This window comes from Chrysochloris asiatica, unplaced genomic scaffold (assembly GCF_000296735.1).
Source record: "Chrysochloris asiatica unplaced genomic scaffold, ChrAsi1.0 scaffold00169, whole genome shotgun sequence".
In the NCBI taxonomy this organism is placed as follows: Eukaryota; Metazoa; Chordata; class Mammalia; order Afrosoricida; family Chrysochloridae; genus Chrysochloris; species Chrysochloris asiatica.
The window spans coordinates 7,127,797-7,139,471 of NW_006408687.1; the positions used below are offsets into that span (position 1 = coordinate 7,127,797).

Below are 11,675 nucleotides of genomic sequence, written 5' to 3' on the forward strand. Positions count from 1 at the left end.
CTGTCTTCTAGGGTCACTATGAGCTGGAATTGACTCAATCACAGTGGGTATGATTTTCAAAATCTTCTACCATGTAATTTGACATTTCCTGTTTCACATCATTTAATTGATATCTTCTGTTCCTTTTCTACCTCTGCCCCCTTGATTTAAAAAAAAAAAAAAAAAAAAAAAAAGTCCCCAGTCTCCTTCATGTTTTGGTAACAAACTCCTTTCTCATGATGTAAGTTTCAGTCTTCCAGCTGCTTTCTGTCCCTCTGTGAACTCCTGTACTGATCTTCGTTATGCTTTGTACAATGAGCTATTATCTATGTAATTCAAATCTTAGCTCTGTTTTCAAAGTTAGTTGAATGCCCCCATTTGGTTTATCAGCACAGATTTCCAGCAAGGTTATGTCAACTAAAAACACTAGTTTTAGAAGATAAGCAAGTCTGGAATAAGTCACTTAAGATTAGTATGATTATCTTATTTTATTTGATTTCTTTTCGAAAACTCTAAGCAAAGCAAGACCATGCTGAAATAAAAAATACTAACTTTTTCAGTTTCCTCTTCCAGCTTGTCTGTGCTGCAGACGCCTCAGTCCAGTCTCAGTTAATATGCAAAGGATCTATTTTTAAAATTCCTTCACTGTTGTGCATAGAGGAGAGCTGCTGTTTTATGTGACGTTCCATCTTTTACAATGAACAAAACAATTCATACAAATCATAAGATCAGAAAAGTGAGGCGGGGGTGGGGGGTGGGGGGAAGCAGAGGGATGACTCCAGGGATGATTTTTTAGATTGGTGGTGGTTATTTTTTAGATGAGAACGTGATAATTTTATATTGGGGGATGTAAGGAAGAGGAAGAGGAAGAAAGTAAGTAAAAGAGCTCGAAAAAGGCCTGTAGGGAGTCTCTGCTTACATCTCCCGAAGATTTTTGTTGTTATGTACCATGGAGTCGATTCCGACTCATAGTGACGCTGTACAAGGTACCGGAGCAGAAAACCTCATCTTTCTCCCGTGAAACAGCTGGTAGTTTCGAACTGCTGATCTTGAGGTTAGCAGCCTAATTGGTAGCCACTACGCAGCAACTAGAGCGCCTTTCTCCCAAAGATAATCCGTGTGAAAGTTCCTCCCACCTAAGCTTAGTTTGGTTTTTGCCCCGCCTTGGGAGAGGTGTCGCCTCTTAATAACAGTGCTAATTATAATGAACAATAAATGATAATTTATTTGCGGTGACCAACAACCAAAAGCCTCCAGGAGTCTTCATGAATACAATTACAACCTCTGGAGGTACGCTATTATAATTATCAGATGTTAATGTGCACAGGCTGTTTTTTTTTTTTTTTTAAGTCCTCGCTTTGGATATTTATTAGTATAGAAAATTTAAAGGTGCACAAATGTAGAAAGAATAGTATACTAAATTCTTGTGCACCCATCACTCAGCTTCAACAATTCTCAACTTTTTTGCGTTATCTTTTCATGTATCCTTTCGGTTTTCACCCCCTTAGTCGGAGGCATTTTAAAGTAAACAGCCATAAGATGACAGCATTTCACTCGTAAATATTTCAGTATATTGTTGTTGTTAAGTACCGTTCAGTTGGTTCTGATTTATAGCGAGACTTTAGGTGACCCTTGTACCGGGTTTTGGCTATATATCTTTGCGGGCGCAGAAAGCCTTATCTTTCTCCCACTGAGTGGCCGATGGGCTAGAACCACTGATTTTGTGGTTCGCAGTCCAATGTTTATCGCATGGAGTCACCCCAAAATTTAATAACTACTGGTTATAGCAAAAAGGACCCGCAGGGCAAATAAAGAAGGAAATCTCTCCTTGGTGAAGGGGTTGTCACCAAAGTTATCTGGCTGTTCAAGCTCCACGGTGGTAAGAACCTAGTAGCATTCCCTCCTGACAAGACTAGGTAGGTAGGTAGGTAGGTAGGTAGGTAGGTAGGTAAGGCAAACCCCCCTGGGACAGGTAAATTAATTCCTTGGAGTCTCCCACCCAAGCATGCGCAATCCAGACCCTGGAGTTGCTAGGGCCTCAAGGAAGATAGAGACTCCGGATAGGGTGAAAGCCAATCAGAAGGCTCAAAGACTAATCAGTTGGCCAATCCAGATTCGAGAGTTGAATCAGGTCCTCAGCATTCGGCTCGTTTCTCCCGCATCCAATCAGAGAGCCGGCTACTTTGGGCGGACTTTTCAAACCAGAGAAAACAAAACAAATCGGGGACCTTTAAAAGGTGCGATGCGGCCCAGAAAGCATCTCCTTCCGCGCCTCTCAACATTAGTCTTCCAGTTCCCTCCCCTTCCGGATCAATCGCGGAATAAAAAGAACGCTCAGATTTCATCCACCGCCCAAGAATCAGAGAGAACTAGTTCAGTAAAGTAAAAGAGTGTTGAAGAGGCCATAAAACAGGCAGAAGTCACAGGTTTAAGGGAGGGACTCTTTTTCAAAGCTCCTTGAGGAAGCGGAGGATTCTTCCGTGGGGAGTCACATGTCCCTCCCCTTTGGGGGCGTCGAAAACTCAAAACAAAAACAAGGGCTTTGCTTCAACCTCCGCGGTGACGGCGGCGACAGCAGTGGCAGCTGAGCTGCCAGTGGGGCCTCAGGTCTTGAGGGGCTGGTGCTGCGCCCCAGCGGGAGGGTGGGCGCATGATCAGCGGGCTTCGGGATGAAGCCGGGGCTGTGAGGCCGAGGCGGTGGTGGCGACAGGAGGGTCGGATGCCTGTCCCGGGGCACCGCTGAGGTGGCGAGGCCCCGACCTCGGAGGCAGCCCCGCAACGTCCCCACTGCGCCCTGTTCCTTCGGGACCGCAACGCCGCGGGCCGGCGGAGGCGCGTCTCCGGCACGGTGAGTGGGCCCAGCTTCGCTTCGCTGGGTTTCTTTGTTCGCGGCTGGAACTTGGGGTGCGGGGTGGGTTGGTTGACGTAGGAGTGCTTTGACGCCCCTTGTCCCTGGGATTGATCCCCGACCTGCCTACCACACCCTGATCCAGCCCCTGGGGAGTCGGCGGGCGGCGGGGAGCTGGAGGTGGGCTGCATGGATGAGGTAGGGGCACTGAAGACATTTCTGTGCACTCCCCCCACCCATCCCCAGTTTTGTCACGGCGACTTGCCGGGGTGGTGCAGCGGAACCGGGGCGTCGATGGGTGGGCGGCTGTTGCTGGTGCCCGGGGCGGGCCGGGTGCCTGCCGCCCTAGTCTGCGGAGTCGGTGCTGCCGCAGCCCCTGGGGAGGGTTCCGGGGCCACCACCTCTCAAAGGGCTTCTGGGGCTGGGTCGCGGGGCGGGGCGGGGCCCGGAGTCTCCTCCCTCCGGTTCTTTGTTCGGTGCAAGATTGTCTCTCCTCTGCCCCCTATTGTGCAGCGTTCCCGCAGCAAAGCCCCCTGCACGGGCTGTCCCTGTGCAGCCCAGCCCGCAGGCCCTGAACCCCGATCCCCGGGACTTGGTGGGCAGGGCGGGTCCCGGCTCCACAGCCGCTTTCCTCTAGTGAACCGTCTGAGACTGGCGGGTGGGACCCTGCGCCCGGGGGTGGACGTGACCGCTGCCCCTCCCCCTGCCACACCTCCTTGGCTGCGGAGGAGGGTTGACCGGGGCTTTTGGCCTACGTGACTGGTCCCCTCATCCGCTTCTCGCCGGGGTGTGCTGGGACACCCTCACTGGAGGTATTGACACATCTGCCTCTACCCCACCCCACGCCCCCGCCTGCCGTCCCGCAGGATATACTTGAACTGTGTGTGGTGTCTCTGATGCAGATGAAGGATTTGGGGACAGAGGACTTGGCAGGTCGTGAAGGGGTCCAGCTCTTCGGATTGTTGAACCTTTACCTGGAACAGGAACAGAGATTCCAACCTCGAGAAAAAGGGCTGAGCTTGATTGAGGCTACCCCAGAGGTAAGTTCCCAGGAAAGAGAAATCGCCCAAGCTGCTGATGAGCTTTGGAGGGGATAACTTTTACCCTCAATTGCATCAAGACCAAAGCTCAAAGTTTCTGAAGACCAAAACTAGTCTCCCTGAAAAATTAAACCTTAACCTAGGGTCATGCATTTTGTTTCTTAGGTAGAATGAGAGTGATACTAACTCCATCAAAGTGTTTCTTCTAACCCTAGAGAAATGTATCTTTAAATGGGCAACCCGGAACCATAGCTTCTTAGTAGGAGTCTCCCTGGGAATTATCCTGTACGTTTGCAGAAATACCTCCTGGCTATTAAATAATTTTAGTAGGATCCTAAGTCACTAAAACAAAACAAAAACATAAGGAGTCTGTTTACATCCATTCTAAGAGAATTACATTTATTTGCTACAACTCCCTGAACGTATTGTTACTAAAGCTCTGTAGTAATGATTTTTTTTTGTAATTATGTGACGCTGTGGGTTAATGGACTGGACTGCAAGGTCAGTTTGAACCGCAAGGTCGGAGGTTCAAGCTCACCAGCTGCTCCTCGGAAACCTTGTAAGTGTCGCTATGACTCTGACTGACTCAGCGGTCAGCGGCACTTAACAACAACCACAACCCCTGCTATACAAGATCACAATGGGTTGGATGCAACCTGATAGCACTTAACAACAACAATAGCAGGAGTGGGACTCTTCCTTGGCATCTACCAACATCATTATTTAATCTACTTCTAAGAAAATCATAACCTCTGACTCTTGGTTTTTATTTCAGAATGATAACACTTTGTGTCCAAGGTTGAGAAATGCCAAAGTAGAAGATTTAAGGAGTTTGACCAATTTTTTTGGATCTTGCACTGAAACTTTTGTCCTGGCTGTCAATATTTTGGACAGATTCTTGGCTCTTATGAAGGTATTTGATTGTTTTTATAAACTTTAGGTTTCTTCACCCAATGTTTAGCCTGTGTTCAGTAAATACTTGCTGAATGAATGTAACGTGCATTCTGCATAAGCATTTTTAATTGGAATTGTGACGTTTAGTGCTAGATTAAGAGAGAGTTTTCCTCTCCAATCATTTTTCTGCTAGAATTTAGGCATTTCTAATATTGATAAATGGAAGTATAGCAAGATGCTGCAGGAACCCACTGCCTTCCTTCCCTATGAAAAGTCTTACAAAGCAATGAGTCACATTCTTTTTTAACTGACCAGCAACTGTTAGAAAATGTGGTGATTTACCTACCAATAGAACTGCTTTCAGCTGCTGGGTCAGGTTTTTGGGCACGGAAAAGAAAAGGGGAGCCATCTGTCTGTGGCAGCTCTTACATATGTCCCAGTTGGCATAACTGAGACAATATTTCTCTTTGGCAAATGTTTATTGAAGCATAGGATGATTCTAGAAGACTTTCTGCATAAAATGATAAGAAATAGGAAGCAGTGAAAGTAGTAGTATATTTTCTTGTTGTTAAAAGATATAATTAATTCTGGAATAACTGTACTGTTAATAGAGTTCATAATCTGAAATACAAAGTATAACTTAGTGTTTGCTTTTGAACCTGCACTGAAGTTTATTTTTTCACCTTAATTTAAAATTTATGTAATTTGAAAAATGGAACAATTTAAAATTTTAAGATTGAAGAATTCAAGTGATAAAAAAAATAGCCTCCTTTTTTTTTTTTTGAGGGAGTTTAAGGAGGTCTAAAATGTAACAATGATTAAGTAGAACTGTAGGTTAATACAAGTACTTATGGGAAACAGTTTGACTTAAACCTGTTTTAAAAGTAAAGAATATCATTAAAATTTTAAGTGTCTGCTTTATTAAATCAAAGTGACAATTGTTAGAAGAAGGGTTTTGTTTGTTTTTTTCAGGTGAAGCCTAAACATCTATCTTGTATTGGAGTATGTTGTTTTTTACTGGCTGCTAGAATAGTTGAAGAAGAATGCAATATTCCATCTACTCATGATGTAATCCGGATTAGTCAATGTAAATGTACTGCCTCTGACATAAAACGGATGGAAAAAATAATTTCAGAAAAATTGCACTATGAATTGGAAGCTACTACTGCCTTAAACTTTTTGCACTTATACCACACTATTGTACTTTGTCATACTTCAGAAAGGTCAGTGGGATTAAAGTAAGATTTTGTACTTTGATCATTGCTATAGATAATAATAAAATAACAATGAAATTGAAATTTTTGATGTTCTCTAAGTTTTCAGTTCTGGCTTTTAATGTAAAGTCCATAAAACCCTTGGCTGTTTATTTATTTTGTCCTTTCTTTGCATTGTGTAGAAAAGAAATATTGAGCCTTGATAAGCTAGAAGCTCAGCTAAAAGCTTGCAACTGCCGACTTGTGTTTTCAAAAGCAAAAGTAAGTCAGTTTCTTGCATATTTCTCAGTTTTAATTTTGAATTTTTTTTTAAAAGTAATTTTTCTTTCTTTCTTTGTTTTTTTTTTAATTTTTTTTGTAGCCATCTGTATTAGCTTTGTGCCTTCTGAATCTGGAAGTACAAACTTTGAAATCAGTTGAATTATTGGAAATTTTCCTGCTTGTTAAAAAGCATTCAAAGGTAAATATCTTCAGTCCTTATTCTTTAAAACAAGCTTGTTTCCTAATGTTTCTTTCTTTTTGTTGTGTGGTGACATAAACATTAAGTAATAGAAAGGGATTCAAAAAGTTTGTGGAAAAATTTCACTGTCTTTTAATTACACTTTACACAACTTTTTGAAGCCCACTCTTTATGAAGTTGTTAACAGTTACACGTTTTTCTTGTGTCTCAAGTGCTGATATTTTTAAAATGCAGCTTTGTCTCATATAAACTGAGCTGAAGGAATTTGGTCACTTAGCCCAGGCTCTTTCAGCATACAGGCATCCCTTCCATAGTATTCTTGCTGGTTGATAATACGTCTGTGTATGGTGTCACTTGTGCATTGTTCTGAAATGCATACTAGAAAGTAGACTTAGTAAATACAGGAATTGGGATAGAATGATAACCCATCACATCTGTAAGACTGAGTCAGTATCTCATGTAGACTTAGTAAATGTGTGAATTGGGATAGAATGATATCCCATCACATCTGTAAGACTGAGTCAGTATCTCATGTAGACTTAGTAAATGTGTGAATTGGGATAGAATGATATCCCATCACATCTGTAAAGGCTGAATCATTATCCCATGATTAGCATACCAAACATCAGCAATGTTTCTCCTTTAAACCCTGTGGGTAGGTCAGCCCAATACATTTCAGGAGTTGTAAAGAGATGTAAAACAAACAAAAGTACCATCTGTTTTCTTAATCTAATAGCTACTTGGAGATAAGTGGAATTTGCCATGAGGTATTGTGTTCTGTCATTTATTATTGTGTCTCAAAGCCACATCGTTAGTAAGTATAAAGAGTAGGTTGAAATTTTGTTAGAGAAGTAGAGTAGACAGAAGAGGCTATGATATGGCCTGGTTGAACCAAAAGAATCATCAGGAAAGATGGCAGAAAAGGCTCAGAGCCAAGAAACTGGGTGAGCTGGAGAAATTTAGGAAGTCACTTTTTAGTGGGTTTCCAGATAGGATATCTAGGAGATAGTCCTGGTGTAGGGCTGTGGGTTAATGCACCAGACTGCAACGCTGTTTGAACTGCAAGGTTGGCATTTCAAGCTCACCAACTGCTTCTCAGAAACCCTATACAGGGTCTCTATAGGTCGGAACCAACTCAACAGCACTCGACAACAACTCTCAATTAGAAGTTTTGGAAGCCAAACTTGGAAAATGAGTTACAGAGTCATGAATGATTACAATTTGGAGCTAATGGAGAGAGTATTGAAACAGCTGACAGGAATCCAGCAGGTATTTGCAGGAATAAAAATTCAAGATAAAACACAGTTGGAGATTGAGATTGGAATTTCTGATGAGGAAATGATAGTTGAAACCATAAGAAATTTGTTGGAAATCCCTTGTTGAAGGATCATTTGAAGGTTTGTGGTCTCAGTGTTGTCTTCCTCTCATTCAGGAGCCAAGCGAAGGAAAGTGTATCTAGGTTAGAAATGTGGGCTGTTAGAGGTTTTCAAGAAGAATGTGAGTGAGAGTATGGAATTTTGAAAAGAATTAAAAAGAGGACATTGGATACTTCAGAGGGTGATTTCAGTAGAGTTGTTAAGTGCCATTGAGTCAGTTCTGACCCACAGTGACCCTGTATAGGGTTTTCAAGGAGTGACTGGTGAGCTTGAACTGCCCACTTTGCGATTCAAACCAACTTTGCAATCTAGAGCATTAACCCACAGAGCCATGAGTAGGGGCAAGAGAGTGGAAGAAACCAGATTGCAGGAAGTTTAAGATGTAGCTGGATTTAGTGGAAATGAAGATTGATGATATATAAAAATCATGAATTAAAAAAAAAGTATATGCAGTATGAAACATTTTTTGATATAGATAAACTAGCTTTTCTCTTAAGTATTTATAGATTTCCATGCTGCATGTTATCTGGAAACATCTTCAGTGAAAATTGATTCCTTAAAGTAAGCTGCAGCACTCCCCTGTGGAGGAGGAACTAAGTCCTTGGTGGCATATTTCTTTGCGTCTTTTCTATTAGCATATATCTTTAAATGCAGTTTCGTTCCATATAAACTAAGCTGAGGGAATTTGGTCACTTAGCCCAAATTGTACATGTTATAATCCAAAGAATGTTTTGCTACAGAAACTTAAGTTATGTTCCTTTGTATTGGGACTATTAAACAGTAGATGAAATAGTTGGCTTATCAAAAAATCTAGCATATTTTTAGATCAGTGTGCATTCAATATTCTTTCTGTATATTGAATCCTATGTAGATTTTCAATAACTCAGGTGCTTTTTCCCTAAACCGACCATCCCCAAATTTTGGATGTATACCTGGGGAGATTTAAAAATTATCGATACCAAGATTAGACCTCGTATCAGTTAAATTGGCTGAAGGAGCCCTAGTAGCACAATGATTGTGTCCTTGGTCATTAACTGAAAGTTTAGTGGTTCAGATCCACCCACTGGCTCCATGAGGAAAAGATCTGGTAATCTGTATCTGCAAAATTAAAGCCTAGAAATCTTATTGGGCATTCCTGCTCTGTCATATGTGGCCTTTATGAGGCAAAAATTGACTAAAACATCTGGAAATGGGAACCCCAGGCACTACTGTTTTTTTAAGAGTCCTTTGGTGATTCCAAGATGCAGCCAGGTTTAGGAATCATTACTGTAATCTCTTTATTTAATTTTTCCCCCCCAGGTTAATGACTCTGATTTCTTTTATTGGAGAGAGTTGGTTTCTAAATGCCTAGCTGAATATTCTTCTCCTGAATGTTGCAAACCAGATCACAAGAAGCTGGTTTGGATTGTTTCAAGGCGCACAGCCCAGAATCTCCACAACAGCTACTATAGTGTTCCTGAATTGCCAACAATACCAGAGGGGGGCTGTTGTAATGAAAGTGAAAGGTAAGCAGACTCCTTGCGCAATTGGACTTCCTTAGACTACATGTTACTGATCTGGTAATCTGATATTTCAAACAAAGCCATGAAATATTATATAAAATAAGACATCAGAGAAAACTCTTACTCAAATCCCATCAGTTTTTCAGGTGGGAAAATTAACCAGACATTTATTAAAAATATATAAAGATTTTTGAAGTCTTTTCTCTCGCTCCTTTTTCTCAAACTAAGGTTGTTTCCCATCTCCTTCCTCTTCTTGATGCTTGAAATAGTTTAGTTTTAAAAAACGGAAACAGCATATTTGGCTTATAAATGTTAAGTATGAGTTCCTAGTAGGGTGCTGTGAAAGGAGACTAAGGAGTAGTTGTCTGGGAAATAGAGGGAACCACTATCATAAATGAAGCCAATTTCTTTAGATGTACTGAGAGTTTTGTCAAATCTTTCTGTCTTATTCTGAGTTTAGTATTTTGTGTGTGTGTGATATGAGTTATTTAGTTTTACTGCATTAGATGTTTTATGCTATACTACACCAGAAGGAGGCCTGGTGTGGTGCTGTGAGTTAACGTGTCAGACTGCAAAGCTGTTTGAACTGCAAGGTCAGTGGTTCAAGCTCACCAACTGCTCCTCGGAAACCCTGTCCAGGGTCACTATGGGTCAGAATCGACTCAATGGCAATTAACAACAACAACAATACTACGCCAGATAGGGGATAAAGGAACATTTTTGTAGCTTGTTGGTTTCTGGGTTTGATATTTGAAAATAACAATGTGGTTATTGATGCAAGAAACACATTCCTGTCATTCTCAATAAACTGATAGGAAATATGTTGCCCTTAGTTTGCATTTATTGGATTTAAAATATTTAGAATCTCACAGTAAAGTGCTGATAGAATTATTAATTGATGAATCAATAATAGTTTGGTTAATACTGATTTGTTTGAACCTCTTTAAAAATCTCTATATTTAAATCCCTAATGAGATTGCAATAGATTCTAAGTTTTCTCTGTGGAAAGCTTAAATTTTTAATATAAAATCTGAAGTCTAGAGAAACTCATAGCAGTTCTGTCTTGCCTGTAAAACATTTTAAGAGTATGCTAACTAGTAGGATCCTTTTCTTTGTCTCTCTTTTTTACTTCAGTGAGGACTCTTGTGAAGACATGAGTTGTGGAGAAGAGTGTCTCAGCAGCTCTCCTCCCAGTGATCAAGAGTGCACCTTCTTTTTCAACTTCAAAGTGGCACAGGCTCTGTGCTTTCCATCGTAGAAATCTAATTGTTCTGTGTCAGAATTTAAAGTATGTATACACATTTCAAAGCAATAAATGGGGGAGTAGGTAGCTTTCTGGTCCACCCCCATCTAGGCATGAGTGGCATAGATTGGAATATCTACCTTCTATTTATTATTATTCAGATCAGACCTGGCCTATTTTCATATTTAATCCTAAACCATCAAGTGGATTAGTGCCTCTTAGAACAATTGAAAAATACTGTAGACATTGGCACTTTATTTTCCTCGATGATCTTTAGCTACTAGGGGGAGAAGGGAAAGGGGCTATTATCTTCAATTTACTACTTTTCCAGAAGATTTTTAAAGATGAATAATGTAGGTTATCTTAAACTTTTTATAAAACTTTCAGGTGTCTTTATTTAAACAGATTGGGAGTGTGCAAATGCTTCCTTAGCAGGGACAACAGATAATCCTGTCATGGTTTATCTTAGATTTTCCCCAACCCCATTCTCAAGAGAATATATTCTTAAATATCAAAAGCCTTTTTGTTGTTCTGTTTTGTAAATGATCAATGTACTATCTGATACAGACCCTATAAATAGGAAATGATAATATCTGTATCTCTGTAAATTTTAGTATGTATTGTTGCCATTGATGTTTCTGTTATAGCAGAAATAATTGACAGGCTAGGGCTGTTAGATAGTTAGTTACATTAGTAATACCTAAGTATTATCAAAGTATAGTATTATTTTGATGTGCTTTTAAAACAGTCCATAACCTGTTGGTTTTGCATGTACCTGTACAAAGGCAACACAGGAAGTTAAGCAGAACTAGGTAACTATGGAATTGATAAATGTTGATCTAGTAGAACATTTTATATAATTTTCTTATATTAAAAATGTCTGCATGATTGTATTTTACTTCCTTTGTAATTCACATTTCAGAAGTAATGGTATTAGTAAATGAAGTACCAAGATTGAATATGAAGTAAGAACCAAACAAGTGCTTATAGTATTATAGTTTTAAGCATATCTGTGTGGTGATTCATCCATAAGAATGGGGATATACAAACTCTGTACACATTAGACATTGTACAGAGTTTTTTTAACTTTATAAAATGTATATGAAAATGTAAATCTTG

General features: G+C 40.5%; 1 protein-coding gene across 2 annotated transcripts; it reads left to right on the forward strand.

Annotated features, from left to right (window-relative positions):
• The first annotated feature begins 2,583 nt into the window (after positions 1 to 2,583).
• Positions 2,584 to 11,464, forward strand: CCNG2 (cyclin G2). 2 transcript variants are annotated; one of them, XM_006871587.1, is made up of 8 exons: positions 2,584 to 2,827; positions 3,730 to 3,867; positions 4,643 to 4,780; positions 5,734 to 5,984; positions 6,158 to 6,236; positions 6,337 to 6,435; positions 9,111 to 9,316; positions 10,448 to 11,464. In XM_006871587.1, the coding sequence occupies exons 2-8, from the start codon at positions 3,730 to 3,732 to the stop codon at positions 10,569 to 10,571; spliced, it is 1,035 nt and encodes a 344-aa protein (XP_006871649.1). In that variant the 5' UTR covers positions 2,584 to 2,827; the 3' UTR covers positions 10,572 to 11,464. The 2 variants fall into 2 exon arrangements, with proteins under 2 accessions (XP_006871649.1, XP_006871648.1); XM_006871586.1 differs by lacking the exon at positions 2,584 to 2,827 and having other exon boundaries at positions 3,491 to 3,867; positions 10,448 to 10,720.
• The last annotated feature ends 211 nt before the right edge of the window (positions 11,465 to 11,675 follow it).

What these genes read in the sequence shown, in the direction of transcription:
- CCNG2 (XM_006871586.1), top strand. Translation starts at nt 3,724, where the DNA reads ATGCAGATGAAGGATTTGGGGACAGAGGACTTGGCAGGTCGTGAAGGG. An exon ending in GATTCTTGGCTCTTATGAAG is followed by an intron (nt 4,781 to 5,733) that starts GTATTTGATTGT and finishes TGTTTTTTTCAG; the next exon opens with GTGAAGCCTAAACATCTATC. An exon ending in TTGTGTTTTCAAAAGCAAAA is followed by an intron (nt 6,237 to 6,336) that starts GTAAGTCAGTTT and finishes TTTTTTTTGTAG; the next exon opens with CCATCTGTATTAGCTTTGTG.